This window comes from Leptidea sinapis, chromosome 19 (genome assembly GCF_905404315.1).
Source record: "Leptidea sinapis chromosome 19, ilLepSina1.1, whole genome shotgun sequence".
Lineage (NCBI taxonomy): Eukaryota > Metazoa > Arthropoda > Insecta > Lepidoptera > Pieridae > Leptidea > Leptidea sinapis.
In genome coordinates this window covers 3,319,256-3,342,637 of record NC_066283.1, presented here as the reverse complement: position 1 = coordinate 3,342,637, position 23,382 = coordinate 3,319,256, and the positions used below count along the sequence as shown (strand labels likewise).

Genomic DNA, 23,382 nt, shown 5'->3' with positions numbered 1-23,382 from the left:
TTTTCAAGTAGCTTTCTTCCACGTACTACAAAGCTTTGGAATGAACTTCCTTGTGCGGTGTTTCCGGGACGACACGACATGGGTACCTTCAAAAAAAAAAGCGCGTACATCTTCCTTAAATGCCGGCATCGCTCCTGTGATTCCTCTGGTGTTGCAAGAGAATGTGGGCGGCGGTGATTACTTAACACCAGGTGACCCGTGCGCTCGTTTGTCTTCGTTTCCCATAAAAAAAATAACGGACAATCGAAATATCTAACATATAACGGCTTGACCGATTCTCATGAAATTTTGAGAGCATATTGGGTAGGTCTGAGAATCGGACATCTATTTTTCATCCCCCTAAATGTTAAGGTAAATTTTTTATTTTAAATTTTTTGCTATTTTTTTTTAAATTTGTTTGATTATGAGTCAGCTTTAAAAAATACATACAACTACAAATTTCACCCATCTACGATCAACAGTTACTTTTGTATCGCGATTTTAATATCGGCAATACAACGTTTGCTGGGTCAGCTAGTATATAATATATACTACAGCTAGTAGTTGTATAGTTGTATTTGTGAAGTTGTATGTATTTTTTAATGCTGACTCATAATCAAACAAATTAAAAAAAAATGTCAAAAATATTAAAAAAAAATTTGGCATGGACCACCCTTAACATTTAGGGGGATGAAAAATAGATGTTGTCCGATTCTCAGTCCTATTCACTCAAAATTGCATGAGAATCGGTCAAGCCGTTTCGAAGGAGTTTAACTACAAACACCGCGACATGAGAATTTTATATATTAGATTATCAATAAGCTTTGAGAATATAACGTATCCGTAGCATAAATATTAGATTTTAAACCAGACGTAAGCAATGAACCAGATATTGCTGTACTTAATAAGAAACGAAAGGTACTGTTGTGAGAATAATCAATAATACTTCATACTTACTCTATATTTAGAACTCGCGCAATGAGCGGCAGACTGCTATATTGACAACTTAGAGAATTTATCAAATTGGAGTCGCAATTTGTGGGTAGCGCGAAAAAATGGTCACTTACATAAAGTGAGCATATGAAATAGGTCAAATTAAAGTGTATAAAAGATAATATGCAATCGTGATGGTGTATTAGCGATCCGTGATTGATATATTTTTATTTCAATTCTTTCAAACGGACGTTTCAATAACGCGCAATGAGCGGCAGACTGCTATATTGACAATTTAGAGAATTTAACAAAGTGGAGTCGCAATTCGTGGGTAGCGCGAAAAAATGGTCACTTACATAAAGTGAGCATATGAAATAGGTAAAATTAAAAGTGTATAAAAGATAATATGACCGATGTCTGTATTGTATGCAATCGTGATGGTGTATTAGCGATCCGAGATTGATATATTTTTATTTCAATTCTTCCGTTTGGCATTTCTATAACCGATCTTTTTGGGTTCCGTAGCCAAAAAACGGAACCCTTATGGATTCGTCATGTATGACTGTCCGTATGACACAGCCACGTTTTCCCAAAAAAAAAAAATTATTCTTATAATTATATCCAGCCGTTTAGGAGGTAGTTCAATTGTGAATCTAAACTATTCTCGAATCCACCTGAAGACACACACCAAACTGGTGGCTGGTTTGATGATATTTTTGTGTGTTCCAGGGAATTTGAGATTTGTTTAGATTCTCGATTACGTTTATATAATATAATTCTCCTGCCCATGTGTATGTTAGTGAACGGCTAACGGCTGTACCGATTTTAAAAATTTAAGACGTGTGTACAGGACAACATCTGTCGGGTCCACTAGTTATATATACAAAGATACTAGCTGACCCAGCAAACGTTGTATTGCCGATATTAAAATCGCGATACAAAAGTAACTGTTGATCGTATGGTATGTATTTTTATTGCTGACTCATAATCAAATAAATTAAATAAAAAAATGTAAAAACAATTTGGCGTGGACCACCCTTAACATTTAGGGGGATGAAAAATAGATGTTGTCCGATTCTCAGACCTACCCAATATTCAATCAAAATTTCATGAGAACCGGTCAAGCCGTCTCGAAGGAGTTTAACTACAAATACATGAGAATTTTATATAATATTAGAAGTCGGTAAGTGTATAGCGCAACATTACCAACCGTTGCGAATCCCTGGCGATGCAAGTCGACGTAAAACAAAAGCGGGTTGAGCAATCGAAATGTTTAAATTGTTTATGACAATATCGCAAGTATTGGATTTCGAATTCTACTTGAGTCCGCGATTGAAACGACATTCGCAAATACAATATATACTGTGTATTGTGTTTCGCACATTCAAAAGAAAACGTATTATATATGTATGTATATAGCCACAACCTGCGAGTTGAACAAAGCAAACAGAATTTTATAACGAGGCGGTACTCGAACGGTTAGCTCAGTTGGTTAGAGCACGGGCACGGAACGCCGGAGGTCGTGGGTTCGAGTCCCGCATCGTTCATAAAATTATATTTGTGTATTAAGAAGAAGTGAAGTGAGGGTTATCACTTTAAAAACATAACATATTGATTAGATTTACAAGAGCGACATCTCAAGTCAATTTCCTAATATGAAAATATTGGGGTTGAGCAGGTAATCAACTGTAAAGTGGATCCTGTAGATGAAGCCACAACCTGAGAGTTGATCAAAGCAAACAGAATTTTATAGCGAGGCGGTACTCGAACGGTTAGCTCAGTTGGTTAGAGCACCGGCACGGAACGCCGGAGGTCGTGGGTTCGAGTCCCGCATCGTTCATAAAATTTTGTTTTTCAAATTTTATTTGTGTAAATGTATTATACAAAAAAAACATGTACAAGTTACTACATACTCATAATACCTACTACACAACATTATGCATTACAACAATTTGGTGCAAAGATTAAGAAGACGTCTACACAGGTACTTAAGTTTGGTAAATGCATCTAAACAAGTAGTTCTTACTGCTAGGACTTCTTAAATAAAGTAGGTACCTACATACAGACAGTAGGTTTATGTGAAACAGACAAAAAAGCTGGTGCCTTTTTCCAGAAAAGAGCTATTTTGCTGGAGAGTATGTATGTAGTTTGCAATGTTGTATCGATTTTTTACGTCGCGTTGTTTAAATTCTTGGGCCGTATATTGTACAAGTGTTGGAAACCGGAAAATTACTAACCGGTTAACGTTTAAGCGCATCGAGTACTCTTTATTCGATTTTCTTCTACTAATTTTATGGTTTTTCGATATTCAAGTTCGTTATAATGGTTTTGTTTCGTAAACCGGTTTTGAACGGTTTGTTTTAACCCCGTGTCATTTAACAGAGGAAAGATTTAATCTGACTGATATTAATTATATCAAATAATCATTATGTTATTAACTTGTATAATTCATCCCAAAAGTTAGGGATATTACTTTAAAATAACATATTGTTTAGATTTTAAAGAGAGACTCAGAGAATCTCAATACAACTAACAACTGAGCCAACCGTTCGAGTGACGCATGGTTCGTAAATCTTGGTTTTGATCAACTCTCAGGTTGTGGCTTCATCTACAGGATCTACTTAACAGTTGATAACCTGCTCAACCCCAATAATTGCATATTAGGAAATTGACTTGAGATGTCGCTCTTTCAAATCTAAACATTTTTTTAAAGTGATATCCCTTTATGAAGGGAGAGGTAGAGTTGAACAAGACATACCAAGATTTACTAACCATGCGGCACTCGAACGGTTTTCTCAGTTGATAAGAGCGCTCGGATGGAACCCGATGTCGCGGGTGCGAGTCCTGCATCTTTTATAAATTTAATTTGTATAATTAATCCCAGAAGTAAAGAAGATATAGCTTTAAATATAACAAATTGCTTAAATGTTTATAAATAAATATTTGTCAAAAAAGGCAAACGGTTTTATTGTATTTTTTTTTCATGAAAATAAAGGGACGAGACGAGCAGGACGTTCTGCTGATGGTAATTGATACGCCCTGCCCATTACAATGCAGCGTGGCTCAGGATTCTTCAAAAACCCCAAAAATTCTTCTCTCGTCACCTTGAGACAAGATGTTAAGTCTCATTTGCCCAGTTATTTCACTAGCTACGGCGCCCTTCAGACCGAAACGCAGTAATGTTTACTTATAACTGCTTCACGGCAGAAATAGGTGCCGTTGTGGTACCCATAATCTAGCCGGCATCCTGTGCAAAGTAGCTTCCCACTGGTATGTGTAGCGATTTTGTATTTATTGTGTATTTAATTTGAGATAATTTTCGGCAGGCCCTCGCACACACCCTGCAAGGACTCGGGCAGGATGAGGGCATGTACCAGCAGTATATCCCCCTGGCGCTGCACCTCGCCGACGAGTTCTTCCTCACGCACCCGTCGCGAGACGTGCAGCTGTTGATCGCCTGCTGTATCGCCGATGTGTTGAGGGTCTACGCGCCAGAAGCACCTTACAAGGACCAGGAGCAGGTAAGGAAGCCGATGCATTCCAACGTATTTCCAACCACTCGGATATTGTTCGCACATTAATTAGTGGGTTCTCTTCTCTGGGTGGGTGCTTCATAATATGAAGTCATAAAAGCTGGTGCCTTTTTCCACAAAATAGCTATTTTGCTGAAGAGCATGTATGTACTTTGTAATGTTGTACGAGATCGATTTTTTACGTCGCTTTGTTTACATTCTTGCATATTGTGCAAGTCTTGGAAACCGGAAAATTACTAACCGGCTAACGTTTAAGTACATCGAGTACTCTTTATTCCATTTTCTTCTACTAATTTTATGGTTTTTCGATATTCAAGTTCGTTATAATGGTTTTGTTTCGTAAACCGGTTTTGAACGGTTTGTTTTAACGCCGTGTCATATAATTATTATGTTATTAATTTGTATAATTCATCTCAGAAGTTAGGGGTATTACTTTAAAATAACAAATTGTTTAGATTTGAAAGAGCGACATATCAATTAATACAACTAACAACTGAGCCAACCGTTCGAGTGACGCAATGTAGAGCAGCTCGAATCATCTACGAAAATTTTTATACTCCTACCTGTCTTTGAGGCAACGCAGCTCTTGACCTCTGAAATTGCTGGCCCCTTTTGTCCCTTCTAATATTTATATAAAAAGGTCTCTCAAACGAATTGACTCTTTGGCATTACGTTGAGGTGTGTTTTTTATGACAAAAAGGGACGAGACGAGCTGGACGTTCAGCTGATGGTAATTGATCTTTGAAAAACCCAAAAATTCTGAGCAGCACTACAACTGCGCTCGTCACCTTGAGATATAAGATGTTAAGTCTCATTTGCCCATTAATTTCACTAGCTACGGCGCCCTTCAGACCGAAACACAGTAATGCTTACACATTACTGCTTTACGGCAGAAATAGGCGCCGTTGCGGTACCCATAATCTAGCCGGCATCCTGTGCATAGGAGACTCCCACTGGAACGTCTAACGCATACATACCTATATCGTGGAAGTGTCTGAGTAATTGGTCAGGTTAACACCAGTTGAAAACCACAACAGGACATCATGTCAAAATGCAATTCTTTTTATTTCTTCCGCAGCTCGTTGATATCTCCACATTCATGCAATTGGCACGAAACTTGTTGTTTCGCATATCCACCTAGGTGTTTCTGATCAACAACTCATAACAGAAATATTCAAATTTTATTTATTATGTCTAATAATAATAATAATATTGACACAAATTCTTACACAAATTATCTTGCCCCAAGTTAAGCATATATAGCCTGTGTTATGGGTTACAAGACAATGATATATTTAATACAATATAGTTACTTAAACATACATAAATTTATATAAACATACATGAATACATTTAAACATCCATGACTCGGAAACAAACATCCATATTCATCATATAAATGCTTGCACCTACCAGGATTTGAACCCGGGACCTTCTGTTATGTCTAATAAAATGCACGTACGAATACCAGCCCTAATGATTGGTTCATGCGGCTCCGACATCATCCTAATAACAATACTAAGTCCATCTTATATATAAAATTCTCGTGTCCCGGTGTTTATTACCAAACACCTCCGAAACGGTTCAACCAATTTGTTTGAAAATTTGTGTATATATCAGGTAGTATTCAAATTATTTGAGTTTTCTTTAGTGTCAATTCCGCCAATATTTGTCTTTAAACAATTCTACACGTGTTTCGCCTCTACACGAGGCATCCTCAGGACATGTTGAGTCGCCAAAATCTGGCACGAGACTCATGCCCTCGTGAATTAGCACTAAAGATAACTCAAATCATTTGAATAATTATGGATTTCCGCAAAGTAACGCCTACTTCAATAAATTTTCTATATCGGGTAGGTCTAAGAATGGGCCAACATCTATTTTTCATACCCCTGAATGATAATAACCGCTAAATATTTATTTATTTATTTTGACGATTTTTTTTATTTTTATTTTATAATGATTCAGCATTCAAAATACACACAACTTAAAATTTTCATCCGTCTACGATCAACACCTATTTTTGTTTCGCAATTTTAATATTATTCGTTTCCATCCACAGATACGCAATAGAGTTGCAAGATGGCAATCGAATATAAAGACTATTGTAGTACGATAAATTTTATGTACGATATATTTGGTGGGACTGAGAATCGGTCGTCGTCTATTTTTTAAAGCCCAAACATTTTTTAATTAGGTACTTTATATGGCAATACTATAATATATACTAGTATTTATATATTTACATGTACAGGTCAAAACAATATTCCTGTTCCTGATAAACCAGCTGCAAGGTCTCCGCGATCCCAAGAACCCGGCGTTCAAGCGGTACTTTTATCTGCTGGAGAACCTCGCCTATGTCAAGTCATTCAACATGTGCTTTGAGCTGGAAGACTGTCAGGAGATATTCTGCGCGCTGTTCTCGCTCATGTTCAAAATTGTCAAGTAAGCATTTACTTTAGATAATCATTATTTTGCTATGAAAGATTTTTTCTCCAAAATGTATTTTTTTAGGATCTTCGCACTTTTTTGACGACTCTTTTAAAAGTTCGAAGTTTCTTATTTTCTTCAAAATAACATTTTTTTTATTAAACATATTGAGATTCTGAATATTTCTTTAAGAAATAACAGTATAATAATTTTTATGTTAATTTGTTTCGTCGAGCGCGAATTCAATGAGACATGTTATTAAAAAGGTCCCATTAGAAAAACTTTTTTTTTTTATTTTTTATAAATGTGTCAATTGGACCTTATCATAATTTGTTACGGTTTAAACAATTGACGACAGTTTGAAGGGGAACTCGTATGTAATTGAATATATATTATTATGTGAAAGTATATCGATGCCAACAGTGCTGCACAGTCCTAATGTGTACTCTCCTTAATATCCTTAGCTCAGACCACTCGACGAAAGTGAAGTCGTTTATGCTGGACGTTCTGTGCCCACTCATCACGGAGTCAGACGTTGTCTCCAACGAGCTGCTCAACGTGATTCTGGTGAACCTGGTGGAACCCAACAAGAGAGAACATAAACACGCCTATGCGCTCGCTAAGGACCTCATAGTTAAGACTAGTGATACTCTAGAGCCGTATATACAAGCGGTAAGTAGCCTGTCCTATTGTATTATATCCTTCTATAGTAATGTCGAAGATTCGCTGCTCTCGGAACTACATATCAATACTGATTCTTATGAATTAGCGCGTAATACCAATGTCCACAACTGCAACCTTCGCATTACTTTTCGTGTCCGCTCTAGATTTGTGGTGGTGCCTACATAACTAGCAATGTATCTTACATTAATCAAAATGTTCATTGGCGTTAGTGTGCTAGTAGGTATAATGATTTTGTTTTTATTTGCAGTTTTTCAATCACGTGCTTATACTCGGAAAAGAAGAGAAGGGTCTTCTGATATTCTCAAAAGTATACGAACTGATCTATGAATTGTACCAATGCTGTTCGTCGCTACTGCTTGCAGTTTTGCCGCAGTTAGAGTGCAAACTAAAGTCAGCCCAATTCCATGAAAGACTGAGCGCTGTTGCCTTACTCGCGAGAATGTTCTCTGAACCAGGATCACAGCTGGCCAAACAATATTCGGCCTTGTGGCGCGCGTTTTTAGGTCGATTCAATGACATTTCAGGGCCAATCAGAATCAAATGTGTACAATACTGTATGCATTTTCTGGTACACCATCCGGATTTGAGGAAAGACATTACTGAGACTTTGAAAATGCGTCAACACGATGCACATGAACAAGTTAGATATGAAGTAGTCATGGCCATTATAGCGACGGCACAGAGAGACTTTCAGGCCGTCGCGGAGTCAGAAGATCTGCTAAATTTTGTAAAAGAACGAACTCTGGATAAGAAATTTAAGATTCGAAAAGAAGCCATGTCTGGCCTTGCTATGATATACAAGAAGTTTATAACCGAAGAGTCCGTTCCACCGGCTACAGAAAAAGCCGTGCAGTGGATCAAAGACAAAATACTCCATGGTTACTACATGACTGCGTTGGAAGATAGACTCCTAGTCGAGAGGCTCTTGAACACTTCCCTGGTCCCCTACACATTACCAGCGCCAATAAGAATGAAGAAGTTGTACTACCTCATGTCAAATGTCGATGATAATGCTACAAAGGCATTCATAGAGCTCCAGAAACACCAGTTGGCTGTTCGGAGGACAGTTGCCGAATGGATTGAGCTGCATAGAAAACCACCTACTCCTGCTGTTCAGAAGGAAATTATGACAAAAGTGCTGCATATCAGCACAAAGTTTCTGCCCGAATCTGTGAAGGCCCAGGAGTTTTTAAACCAGTTCTCCGATCACATGAAGAAAGCGCCTGAACTACTGCAGGGTATGGAGACAATATTGAGTCCGAATGTTAGCTGTGAAGTTTGTGTAAGGACCACTGTAAGTAGTTTATTGATATATTACATTTTACGGTTTCTGTCGATGCAAAATTTACGTTAAAATATTACTCAGTTTGGTGAAATTTTTGGCTTGTCTTTCAAGTCCTTATCCGACAAGGCGTCTCAATGCGTTGTTAGTGATCAAGGGTGTTTTGTCACTGCCTTCATAACTGTGTATCAATGAGATGAGAATCATTGAATTAATGATATACCTCAGACCTGAAGGGAAACGCCCTGCTTACTACGCAATCGTAACACAAGTAATCTAAGGATTATATACTAGTGCTTGCACTGGCATGGCAGAAAAAGGTGCAAGCCTAGTCAACAGATAAATTCTAAAATCCATTCCACAAATTCCACCTTCGCACGACACGCCACAAATTAGGATATCATCCCCACCATCTGGATGTGTGGCGGTCCTCCACAGTGCGGTTTTCAAGGAGCTTTCTTCCTTGTACTACTAAGCTGTGGAATGAGCTTCCTTTCTGGGACGATACGACATGGGTAACTTCAAAAAAAGCGCGTACACCTTCCTTAAAGGCCAAGGGCAACTCTCTTGTGATTCCTCTGGTATTGCAAGAGAATGTGGGCGGCGGTGATCACTTAACACCAGGTGACCCGTACGCTCGTTTGTCCTCCTATTCCATAAAAAAAAAATCGCAAATTTTTGTACCTACACTTACAAAAGTACAGTTTTCAAAAAAAGCATTCGCCTGCAATTCACCTCTTTTTTGACCTAAAGATTTTGTGTTCAAAATTTAATATAGTTATTTTTTGCACGCTGTATGTACGTGTGTGTGAGTATAGCAATAGCAGGTGCCGTGTGTGAGAAAGATGGATAAGTGACGCCATTTTAGTCCATTTTTATTTCATTGACTCGGGCTATGTCCATATAAACGGAATTGTGTTCAAAGATCCCCTGTAAATGTTAAGTTTATATTTAAAAAAAAAGCCCGCTGAGTTTCTTGCGCCTATTCTTCTCGGGTCTGAGGCAGTCTCTTTTGAATGAGTGGTAGTTTTTGACGTTCAATAAGTGATTTTAAATCCTATTTTGAATAAAAATATTTGAATTTGAATAGTTAACTATTAATTGTTAAGTGTGTCAAATTTCTCTCCTTATTTTTAGTCGAGTGTCCTAAAGAAATTGGGCAAGCCGGTGATGACGAATTTATACTACAATACTGTGAAGATGTTACTGGAACGAGTCAGTTCTGTGATGGTAGATCATGATTCCTTGTTGATACTGGTGGGATATGTTGAGGGTGCAGTCAGAGGTACCGATACATCTATAGCGGAGGAGTGCGGTGAGTTTTGTTGATCTTGTATGAAACATCTATTATTTTTATTATATGTTTTTATTTATTTAATGGTGCTCCAACAACATATACAATACACTCTTAAACTTAAATATTGCACAAAAATTGTTCCAGTGTATGAGTCAATTACAGGTGCACATAACATAAACGAGAATCATTTCTATTGGGCACTTATATTTAACACAAAGACTTATACAGTAAATATATAAAAAAAAATGATAATAAGTAATAAAATAAGCTTCGATACGACATGGGTGCCTTTAAAAAAAGCGCGTACATCTTCCTTAAAGGCCGGCAACGCTCTTGTGATTCCTCTGGTGTTGCAAGATAATGTGGGCGGCGGTGATCACTTAACACCAGGTGACCCGTACGCTCGTTTGTCCTCCTATTCCATAAAAAAAAGTTAGAATCATTATACTATAGTTGCAATACCTTACGTTTAAATGCTACGAGGCTATCGCAAAATGGATCAGCCCCGGGTTTCTCCAAAATATTATTTATGAGTGACAGACACGATATAATGGCGCGTTGCTGCCAACGTTATTTCTTACGGTCACAGACGAATAAAAAAAGAAGGACTCAGCGCTATGATATTAAGAAGTGAAGGAACATTACGCTAGTGTGTGTGCAGTTAGTGGGGATACCAGATAGCACAAATGTTTTCCCGTTATTAGTCATAGTATTACTTAGCCACGTTACTTGTAACTCCGATATTTTAATATCTGATAGATTGTTTTCTTAAATAAAAATGAGAATTATGAGTAAATAAATAAATTACATGAACAGTTACACCTTGAAAGTAAGGAATCTTTGTTTTAACTGATATAAAAATGACGTACTAACGTTTCTTAATTTTTAAGAATACCTACAAAAAATTCATTCTTAAAATCGTTTTTTTTTGTCACTGACGTGGTATCAAATAAGTAGATTTTTAGAGAACAAATAACTACCTATGTTCTTTCATACTTTTATGTCCGTGATAAATTCGTCTCTCCACAACGCCAAGTAATGGAAACTTTCACAGAGTTCTGCATCCCCGACAATACGAGCAGCTCTGCTCAAAGATGGGAACAATACTCGTTATGTGGCCGGAACCGCACCTTATAAAGTACACAAATATGGACTGGTTTGAACTACTTTAAAAAAATGTTGGTAAAAATTAAAAAAAAAAAAAACTGGGCAAATGAGACTTGACATCTTATGTCTCAAGGTGACGAGCGCAGTTGTAGTACCGCTCAGAATTTTTGGGTATTTCAAAAATCAAATTCAAATTCAAATATTTTTATTCAAAATAGGATGTGACATCACTTATTGAAAGTCAAAAAAAACTAGTAATCCTGAGCAGCACTGCATTTTAATGGGTAGGGCGTATCAATTACCATCAGCTGAACGTCCTGCTCTTCTCGACCCTTATTTTCATAAAAAAAATGAATTATGTACTTAGAACACCAATAAAATATGGATTACCCAATTTTTCGGGTAATGTCCCTGTTTATTTTCCGGTCACACTGTATGTTATACGTTATCAAGCGTTGTGGAGGTTTTGTGTTCCAAACATCGAATCAATTTTATTATGAAAAGAACAAAAAAAGTGTGATTACTAAAATTCTATCTGTGAAATGTAATTCCTTGACAATTTTTATGTTCCGTAGTTTTTTTTCACGCGCGACGGCATTTTTAAAATATTTTATTGAGACGCAAACTGATCTGTCACGGACGATGACAATTCTCATAATGGCGGCCTATCGGCTTGTATTAGTGTAAGTGTGTGCGTGGGGCTATGTATTTACACGTTAATCGGCTTGTTTTGGTGCTACACTGTTATGTAATGTGACCCGGAGTCCTTATTTTTTTACTAGTCCGTGCTTACAGTGGGTAGATAGAAAAGTTTGTGTTTGCTTCTTGCCTTTGAATACCAAGCTTTGGGGAGTTGTTTGTGGATTCCCTCGTGGCATTTAATGATGGGTTATGATGAGACTTAAAAAAATATTTTGCGTGTTCGCTCTTCGCGAGCCTCCTTCAGGAGCTGTTTATTCTCCAAACGCTGGAAAGAGGGTAATTTTAACTCGTTTAACAGCGATACACATGTCGCAGGGATTTGGTAGAACTTAACGGAATTGACATTAGAGATCATCGTTTATAACATTTTAAATAACAAATTTAACTTAAAACTTATCGCATATGCTGAGGATACACAAAATGAGGTAAAAAATTAGACTTTCACTTTTGAGCAAATTTGAACGCTCTGTAGAAATAGATCACTAGGTCAATGATTAAATGGACATGAATCCTCGAACTTTGAACAGCGACATATTAACATTTCCGCGTACAACGTTGCCGCTCTTCCTAAACAGTCTCTTTTCTTTTAAAATGTAAATTCACAGTATTTAAATTTACTTATTACTTACAATGATTAGTAATAAAATTAATTTAACTATGGTTTTCTTTACTAGTATTCCATGTATTTTCATTCATTGCATATAGGTGAATTCCCTTTGGTATTGGATACAAGAATTTCTCGTTTGATGTGGATCTGAATGTCACTCAAATATTAATTTTGTTTACTCTCGCATATCAATCAAGGTGTCGTACGGGCGTATTATTAAAATGTCATGTTCTGAATGAGAACACATTATTTCATATTGAATAACACACAACAGTAACTTAACATATTATCAAATCAAAATCACTTTATTCATATAGGTCAAGGTATTGGCACTTATGAATCTCAAAAGTTTGCTTTTCTTTTTAACCGACTTCAAAAAAAGAGGAGGTTCTCAATTCGTCGGTATTTTTTTTTATGTTTGTTACCTCAATACTTTCGACTGGGCGAACCGATTTTGATAATTCATTTTTTACTTATTACATTCATCGTTTCACAAATCGTATCAATTACAGTATAATGTAATGTGATGCAACAAAAATACTCAAACATCAAATAGTTTTTTGCCTTAGACGAGTAAGTCAAAAAAAGTAAATGTAATACAAAACATGAGTTATTGAGTACAGCATGTATGTTATACACACCTTAAATAAATAAAGGTATTTTGCGAGGATTTTATTAGCAAACTAGCGTTTACCCGCGACATTTCCCGCATTAAATTGTTACTTTAGGCAATATTTTTTATTTTTTAGGATACTTTTCAAATTATTCACACTATACAATCTGCTCTTTCAGCTCTTTCATGAAACAGCACATATCCCTTGTCATTGCGGACAGTCTCTTTAATAAATTCAAATTCAAATATTTTTATTCAAAATAGGATTTAAAATCACTTATTGAACGTCAAACACTACCACCCATTCAAAAGAAACTGCCTCAGACCTGAGAAGAATGGGCGCAAGAAACTCAGTGGGCTTTTTTTTAAATATAAAATATGGACTACAATGTGATATCGTACAATTAACATTTATAATTAAAGAGCCTGGGGGTGTTCGCTTTATTCCCAGTCCGTGGTGTCATTAAAAAAATCGTTTATGCTATAATAACCTTTCCCACACAAACGTTTTTTAACAATTATTTTAAATTTCGTAACACATTTGTTTTGTACATTTTCTGGGATCATATTGTAGAAGCATATACATCGCCCAACAAAAGACTTACTAACTTGACCCAACCGAGTAGTAGGCATAACAAGTTTATGTTTGTTCCTCGTGTTAACATTATAAATGTCACAATTTCTAGAAAATTCCTCAGTGTGCTTATGAACATACAAAACATTATCAAAAATGTATTGAGAAGCAACAGACAAAATGTTTATTTCTTTAAATTTTTCTCTTAATGATTCTTTAGGACCTAGGTTTTAAATCGCGCGAATAGCCCACTTCTGCAGCACAAAGATGGTATTAATATTTCCCTGCGAATTTTAATCTCCTATTTCATCCCTATGTACGTAAATGTTTCAAAAACCCTGGAACAAATGTTTATAAATTATTTCTTATCAAGTGTCTTAATACAAAGTTTCACGGTTTTATCTTAGATAATGACAAATTTCTATACAAACTGGCATCCCCTACTTCAACCCAGCCATTTAATTTTGTGCAATAAAAGGTAGCCCATGTCCTTTTTCAAGCTCTAGGCTATCTCTGTACGAAATTTAACAAAATCGATTCGGTGGTTTATAATATTAATAGGGATATAAAAATATAATAACTTTAATTTTAAGAACAGCTTTTGTAAGCAAACAACACTGGAATGTAATCAGATAAGCAAATAGATATTTTTAGAATTTGTAGGTCGATATTCGTCTTATTAGCAATGTTTGATAGTTCTGTTTTATCGTTACTATTAGTATTATCAATTCATCCGCTTCCTTCGTGTTGTGTTGTCGACATATAGCTAGAGTTGTATGTATCGATGTTGTTTATACATGGCACAATTATCACTTATCAATGATATATTAATATGTTCAGTTTATTTTCATTGGATATTTCTCTATTTAGTTTCTAGCCTGGTTCTGATGTCTTTGGATTTGTTAATATATACATTGGGAGGCGGTGGGAGGCATCAGTTAGAGTCTTCTTTGCACAGGATGCCGGCTAGACTATGGGTACCACAACCTACTATGGGTACCTATTTCTGCCGTGAAGCAGTAATGTGTTAAACAATATGTTATGTTCTTAAAGTGATAACCCTCACTTCTAGGATTAATACACAAATAAAATTTGAAAAACAAAATTTTATGAACGATGCGGGGCTCGAACCCACGACCTCCGGCGTTCCGTGCTCTAACCAACTGAGCTAACCGTTCGAGTACCGCCTCGTTATAAAATTCCGTTTGCTTTTTGTTCAACTCTCAGGTTGTGGCTTCATCTACAGGATCTACTTTACAGTTGATAACCTGCTCAACCCCAATATTTGCATATTAGGAAATTGACTTGAGATGTCGCTCTTGTAAATCTAAACAATATGTTAGTTTGAAGTCAATTTCCTAATATGCAAATATTGGGGTTGAGCAGGTTATCAGGACTAGATTGTGATTATTTTATAGCGATAGAAATGACTGTACAATATTGTATATTTTTATTGAAAAGAGCGCAAAAAAAAATGCGAATGCTCGGAGAGTTTCTTGCGCCGCTTCTTCTCTCTCAGAGCGCCATTTGTTTCCGAAGCGGTAGTTGTATCTAGTAGTATAAGAAATGACATCAAAAAGAATTCTAAAGGAATCAATTTTGAGAAAATAAATGCCTTTTATGCCTTTTATCAACTGTAAAGTACATCCTGTAGATGCATGATGACCGGAGGGCGTGGGTTCGAGTCCCGAATTTTGTTTTTCAAATTTTATTTGTGTAGTAATGTGTTAGCATTATTGTGTTTCGGTCTGAATGGCGCCGTAGCTGGTGACATTACTGGGCAAATGAGACTTAACATCGTATGTCTCAAGTTGTAGTGCCGCTCAGAATTTCATGAATCCTGAGCGGCACTGCATTGTAATGGGCAGGGCGTATCAATAACCATCAGCTGAACGTCCTGCTCGTCTCGTCCCTTATTGTATAAAAAAGTTGTATAATTCAGTAGTAAACTAAAAAGGGACAGTTATTAGGGCTAAGAGTTTAAAGGAGACGGATACCCTTTCATACTTTATTGGGCCAAGATGGATGGAAGGATGAAATTAATGTCAGTAAATAGCTTATAAATTAAAAAAAAAACGTCACTGAAAATTTGAAGATTTTTGGCAATCTGAAAGCTGAGTTATCTCGACAATCTATATTAAGACCGCTGATTTTTTAAATGCGATTGTTTTTTTGTTGTAAGATTATAATCGTACAAGTTTAGCGATATTAGAAGTCAAATAGAAACTCATAAAATTCAATAAATTCAACGGGAAACACTCAAATGACAAATCGCGTAGGTACGCACAAACGATAGATACTACGAAACGAGTGATTGACAATTGACATTTGACATTCTAGACAGTTCTGTGCGTGTCACTGTCAGCACAGATTAAAAATACTGAACGAGATTCAGAATCGACTTTTACTTCGACCGCTTTCTTTATAATATTAAGTTGATATTTAATGACATTATGTCATGTTAATTAATATTTATTTTTTAGGTACTTTTATAGAATCAATCATCTGGTGCAAGTGGTTTTGGGTTGAATTCTATTAACTCATACACATTAATCTATTATAATAATCGATATCCCATTTTACTCGTGAATTTTAAGATAATGAAAACTTATATTTTTAGATTTCTCGTTTTCTAGATTGTGAATTACGATAATTTTCTATATATTGAAATAGAAAGATATGACAATTTTTTTAAACCATATCTCAACTCATTACATTTTGGCCCAGAAATCCTCGTCTCCTTTAATGGCTTCAAATTTTTTTGTGACCGGTCATTAGTCAGTATTGTCACGTGTATCTGTTTGTCCGGGGCACACGTATCGTAACTTTTGTATAATCGACGGGTCCGACACTTGTTGCTTATACACCCTATATCTTTTTTATTAAAATATATAATGATAACATCATTACACTTAAGAGGATGAAAAAAAAAACCTAATTGCGATTTTCTCTTTAATAATAGATTTAAAGCCAATATATTATCTTTTCATAATTTCGAATATTAATATTAATCACTCTTCCTATCTTACACTTTACCATGACATTCCAATCTTTCGCAAGTGTCACAGTGATAATTGACATCTATGTGACTTCCTAAGGAATTAGTATTTCATAGTAGTAATTATACTTACATCTCCTACCCTCGAAGAGAACAATTGCATGTATTATTCGATTAAGAGCTAAGTAGTACAGTGACTACTGGAGTTAGCTTCGTAATATGGTAGAGATTGGATTCTGCTTTCTTGTGCCAACTTCATATAATGAATTAGAAATCCTATTAAAAAATTTGTACGGTCCAATACTTAGTTCATCCATTTTTTTCTAATCAACCGACATTCTACGACGATTTTCGGTTCTCCCGTACGATTTCCCTCCATCTGCTGCGATCCTTAGCGTCATGAAGGGCATTGTGGAGATTAATTTATTTTAGTTCAGAGAGGATTGTATTTCGTCCGACCATCTCGTGGGACTGCATCCTCTGGGACGTTTGCCATCTACCTTGCCTGTCACTATCAGCTGTTCAAGATTGTGATTGTCTTTACGAGCAATATGTCCGAAGAATTCCAGCACCCTACGTAGGCATACAGTGGAAAGTCTATTCTCAGAATAGACACGTTGGTGCGAATGGCGGTCCATAGAATCTATAGCATTTTTCTCCAGCTCCACATTCCATTTTCTACACAGACTTTATCTCCCACTTCGAATTTATCTTCGTAAACGTATATGTTCTTCCAGGTATTGATATAAAGATAGCGGCGGAGAAAGGTCTGAAGTTGCTGGTGATGCTGTCTTTCGTGTTCCCCGCGCACTTCCTGCACGAGGATATCCTGGAGCGGCTCACGTCACTCTTGGAGCTGGATGACGACTGCATCGCTCCGCACATCCTTGCGGCCCTCACCTTCCTCGGGAAATATAGGCCATTGAGTGAGTAAATTATCTCGACACAGCTATAGTTTCTTTCAGGGGCGTGCATTTTATCATAAAGGCAACAAGACAGTGCCTACCTCGTTATGAACCTAAATATATATAGTGTTAAAGTTAATTTAGTTTAATTTGGTTCCGTTATTTTATAACTAAACTTCTATTGAAACCCCACTCATAAATTTCCTACGGTAAGCAATCTAGTACGACTAGTTAGGTCTGGCCTGGTCCGTTTGTAGGGTTTACCAGTGGGAGGCTCCTCTGCACAGGATGCCGGCTAGATTATGGGTACCACAACGGCGTCTTTTTCTGCCGTGAAGCAGTAATGTCTAAGCATTACTGTGTTTCGGTCCGAAGGGCGCCGTAGCTAGTGAAATTACTGGGCAAATGAGACTTAACATCTTATGTCTCAAGGTGACGAGCGCAGTTGTAGTGCCGTTCAGAATTTTTGAGATTTTTTAAGAATCCTGAGCGGCACTGCATTGTAATGGGCAGGGCGTATCAATTGCCATCAGCTGAACGTCCTGCTCGTCTCGTCTCTTATTTTCATGAAAAAAAGGGCAGGGGAAAAACGGATGTGGAGTCAGAATACTTGGTTTCTTACAGTACATGACGGGGGAACGCCGGTCACATGGTCAGGATCCTCGTGGTTACCCATTGTTGTGGGCGTTTTAACACGACAGCAAGTAAAACACAGTCTTACAAACACACGGTATAATAATCAGCAACAATCGTTACGTAGAATTAAGTACACTTCATGAATATAGCAATTACGATTACGTAATAAGAACGTCTGATCAGACAGACTAAAAAACCGCGTCATCAGTAGTAAAACAAAAGTCATCGATGTCAAATCCAAAATTAGAAGACTCAAATGGAGATGGGCTGGGCACATGGTAAGAGGACATGACAAATGTAGTAAGAAAGTGACAAGATGTTATCCCAGGGAAGGGAAAAGGAAAAGAGGTAGACCCCAGAAAAGATTGGAGGACGATATCAGGGAAGTGGCAGGAGTAACTTGGAACAGAGTGGCTCAAGAAATACACGAATGGAAATGGTAGGCCTTTGCCGATTGGCAAACAGATCCACAAAAAATTAAAAAAAAATACAAATACTAGAATAAGTTATTTTGTTTCTAATGTTTTATGTTTGTTTTAGAGTATTGTTAGTTATCTTTGTTAGTTAAGATCTGAATAAAGGCTATATTATTATAAATAAGAACGTGTTGTAAAACACTACCGCCTCGCTCGACAGTTATATCCTGAATGCCAGCTCGGCGCTCGCCCGGTGCCCGCTTTCGCTTGCAACCGCACCGCACGCCGATATCACCCGAGCTAAGATGAATTCATCTTCTTACTCGCTTCTTGTGCTCGACGTTATTGACTGCGACATACATATGATAATTTGCCGAATACGTATCATTATTGGCTAATCGCGCCTCATAGCACGGGCACGGATGAAGACGGCGGTTATTCACCAAAAAACAAACAGAGTCGTCAATCTTTCGATATTTTTATATTTTTCCTTGGGTCTCGCGGATTATCATCTAGTCCACATCCATGTGCAAGCTTAGCGATGAACTTTGGGACAGTTACATGATGATATAGAAAAAAAAAGAGGTTTTAATGTACGCACGCAAGAAGTATTTTTTTCATTAATAATTACAGACTGAATAATTATAGACTTACAGCTACCTTACAATTATAACTTATGAAATAATTAAAAGTAATGAAGGCTTACTTACAATACTTAAAAGTTTTCACATTTATTTAAGTAATTCTTGTTTGGCGTAATAAAACAATAATCCTTAACAAATTTTATTCTTCGTGCTATTTTACGCTTATAATTATACCGCATAATTTATTTAATTAAAATGTAAATAAATATCATGAAATTATTTTTATATCTACAGTTAGAATTTATTTTTTATTTTAAAACTTGTATATAAATTGAAATTTACTTAACTATCGTCTATTGGTAGTGGTTCAGTAGAACCATCACACTTTACGCAAAAATCTAACATATTATCCCAGCACCATAAGGTTCATCAACAAAGGAATCGTTGTACGCGACAATCAAACTGTAGTAAACGTCAAAAAACGCGCATACACTCACCTAAAAGTCTGGCCACACTCCTATGGTCTTGTAAGTAAATATGGGAAGTGGCGACCTCTATCCATAAAAAATAAAACTTAATCTTATTATTTTGTTCCAGGTGAGGCGTGCGTGACATTATTCCCAAAGTTAATAACTCTGTGTAAGGCGTACGCGGAGGTTGGGACCCCGAAACAAGCTAAAAACGCAGTCAGGTATGTATATGAAGTGAAGAATAAGTGAATTTGCGTGAAACTGTCATAACCATAATGTTAACACCAGGAACAGACATAAACTTATAATGCCTACTACTCGGCTAAGTCGAGTTAGTCTTTTATGGGGCGATGTATATGCTTTTACAACAGGATCCCAGGAAATGTTCAAAACAAAAGTATAACGTTATTCAAAAGAATAAAAAACTTTAAATTTTATTTTTTAAATTAAAAAACGTTTGTGTGGTAAAGGTTACTATAACATAAATGACTTTCTTAATGATAACACAGATTGGGAATGGAGCAACCGCCCTTAGGCTATTAAATAATAAGTTTAATTGTACAATGTTACTTTGTAAATGTTACTTTAATTGTAAAACATATTTTTGATGAAAAAAAAACCTGCTGAGTTTGTTGCGCCCATTCTTCTCAGGCTTGAGGCATTCATTTTGGAACGGGTGGTAGTTTTTGACTTTCAATAAGTGATGTCACATCCTATTTTGCATAAAAATATTTGAATTTGAATATGCTATGTACTTATAGCACACTAATACAGGGGAGTTCACACATGTTACATAACCAAATCAATGCATTCATTGGTCAATGTATACTGTCAGTCTATTAACTCATGCGGCCTGTGGATGTGTTCGTATGTATGAAGAATAATGCCGTTAGGAGGCTCTCAGTCCCTTTGGAATGTTTTCCAGATGTATGTGTGGATGATTTCCGTGCCATCATGCGCGAAAAAGTGGTCTAAAGGTAACAGCATCCTAAAGATGATTGTTACTAGAGATGACTGCTCCGGAAACCTGGGAAAGGTCGAATTGCCATGTAGACAAAACTTTCACCTTTGGCCAACCATTTTTGCATCAAATAGTAGTTTATTTCTAAAATTATCCTAAAAAAATAGTTTGTCAGTTAAAATTACTGGTCAAATTTAACACAGGACACAGGAACTCTTTTCTTTGGGATAATTTAATGGTAAACTTATAAATCGCAGCTAGGTCAACTAGACCTCGGGTTCTCTGTCGCTTTCCTGGTCCTGCGCTCTCTCCCAGCCACCGGTAGAGATCCTATTTAATAGTGTTATAATAATTAACAGCAATTTGTAATAATTATCTTAGTCACACTACCTGAGGATGCCTCGTGTAGAGGCGAAACAAGTGTCGAATTGTTTTAAAAACAAATATTGGCGGAATTAACACAAAAAAAAAAACTTAAATCATTTGTATAATTATGGATTTCCGCAAAGTAACGCCTAATTCAATAAATTTTCTAATAGGTATTATGACCATGATGTTATTTTTAATAAAATCTTTTATTGATTATAAAATATATTATATTCTTGGTTACTATTCTTCTATAATATGTACATTACAATGTTGCATATGTAAATAATTAGTATGTTCAATATTTAGTCCTACAAAAGTAACAATTGGTTAGAGTGAGAGAGGTGGAGCCTGTCCACCGCTGTCGTATGCGTGAGAGAAAGGGAAGGCAGACAGACTGGCTCCGTAACGCGTTACGTTGCGAAGCGGTTTCAAATTCAGATTCAAATATTTTCATTCAATATAGGATGTGACTTATTGAAAGTAAAAAACTACCACCAATTCCAAAGAGAATGCTGCAAACCTGAGAAGAACGGGCGCAACAAACTCATCGGGCCTTTTTTTTAAGCTATCGTTTCAAAACTAGTTGTGTATAAGAGGGGGAAATTCGCCAAGTGTCACACATTACCAGTGGGTGGCTCCTTTGCACATGATGCCGGCTAGGTACCACAACGGCGCCTATTTCTGCCGTGAGGAAGTAATGTGTAAACATTACAGTGTTTCGGTCAGAAGGGCGCCGTAGCTAGTGAAATTACTGGGCAAATGAGACTTAATATCTTACGTCTCAAGGTGACGACCGCTGTTGTAGTGCCGGTCAGATTGTAACGAGCCGGGCGTATCAGTTACTATCAGCTGAACGTCTTGATAGTCTCGTCCCTTATTATCGTAAAAAAAAAGCTTGCAATTATTAATGTATTTTTTTGTGACAGGTGCCTATTCGTGAACGTGCCGGAGCAAAGGACACAAATATTCACGGAGATATTGGATACCTTGAAGACGACCCTTCACCCGCAGTCGGATCACTATCGGACGGCCATCGTGACACTGGGACACATTGCTCACAACTTACCCGACAACTTCCCCGTTCACATCAAGAATATTGTTTCTAGAAAGGTGAGTTGTATGAGAGAAATACTTATTTGCGTAAATTTTTTTTGCCAATACCCACACATTTCTCACGCCTAAACCGTTGATCGTATCGACATGAAACTACCAAGATTCGATGCGAAATTTATCCTAGATGGTTTATGGCTACTTATTTTTCGAATTGCAACGTTCCTTCATTAATTTATTTCCTTCTCCAAAATTAATTTTTTAGCAACTAATTAGCAAAAAAAATAGCCAAAAATTTCGGTGTTTTTTTTTCAATTTCGCTAATTCCTTTTATCTCAAAATAATTCTCACGCTATCTTAATGTAAAGTTAGCGTTATTGCCGATTTTTTGCGATCGGTAAGAGCAAAAATATTAATTTTTTAGCAACAAAAAAGCAACAAATTTCGGTGTTTTTTTTTTTCAATTTCGCTAATATTACGTCGCAATTTTTTCAGACCTGTGTTTCACTTTGTTATAAACTTATAAAAATGATTTACTTTTCAGATTGTCAAAGAGCTTTTAGTACGCGAAGGTGGTGGCGGGGCGAACGCGCCAAGTGGTGAGTGGTGTGACGAGGATGAACTCCCGGAGGAGACTCGCTGCAAGCTGGAAGGCCTCAAGTGCATGGCTCGCTGGCTGCTGGGCCTGAAGAAAGACGAGCTCTCGGCCCAGAAGACTTTCAGGATGCTAAACGCTTTTATCCTACATAAGGGTGATTTGTTACAAGTAAGTTTATACAACCTTACCCCCTAATTCATAATAGTCTTCTTACTTAAAGCATTGCTAATTCTCACTCTGTCTTCTTCTATTGACCTAAGTCAGAATGAGAAAAAACACTCCTAAGCGGCTGTTTAAAGTTAGCGGACCATTATGAATAAGGGGGTGATTGATTTTTATTTGTATAAATAATACCCAGTAGTGAGGGATATCACTATATAATTAAAAAATGTTTAGATTTGAAAGAGCGACATTTCAAGTCAATTTCGATGCAATTCAATAATTGCATTAATAGTTGATAGCCTGCTATACCCCAATGGTTTAGCAGGCTATCAACTATAAAGTAGATTCTGTAGATGGAGCCACAACCTGAGAGTTGAACAAGACATACCAAGATTTGCGACCCATGTGTCACTCGAACGGTTGGCTCAGTTGGTAAGAACGTTCAGACGGATTTTTAGGCTCGGGTTAGAGTCACGTATCGTTCACAAATTT

General features: G+C 36.7%; 1 protein-coding gene across 1 annotated transcript in view; it reads left to right on the top strand.

The window, feature by feature from the left end:
* Window positions 1-23,382, top strand: part of LOC126969876 (sister chromatid cohesion protein PDS5 homolog B-B) — a 56,314-nt gene that overhangs the window by 11,349 nt on the left and 21,583 nt on the right. The window contains exons 3-11 of the mRNA XM_050815460.1: window positions 4,239-4,433; window positions 6,700-6,890; window positions 7,340-7,547; window positions 7,807-8,853; window positions 9,979-10,156; window positions 17,477-17,665; window positions 19,878-19,971; window positions 22,007-22,190; window positions 22,675-22,896. Coding sequence (XP_050671417.1) covers window positions 4,239-4,433; window positions 6,700-6,890; window positions 7,340-7,547; window positions 7,807-8,853; window positions 9,979-10,156; window positions 17,477-17,665; window positions 19,878-19,971; window positions 22,007-22,190; window positions 22,675-22,896 — 2,508 coding nt within the window. The remainder of the gene's footprint in view (window positions 1-4,238; window positions 4,434-6,699; window positions 6,891-7,339; window positions 7,548-7,806; window positions 8,854-9,978; window positions 10,157-17,476; window positions 17,666-19,877; window positions 19,972-22,006; window positions 22,191-22,674; window positions 22,897-23,382) is intronic.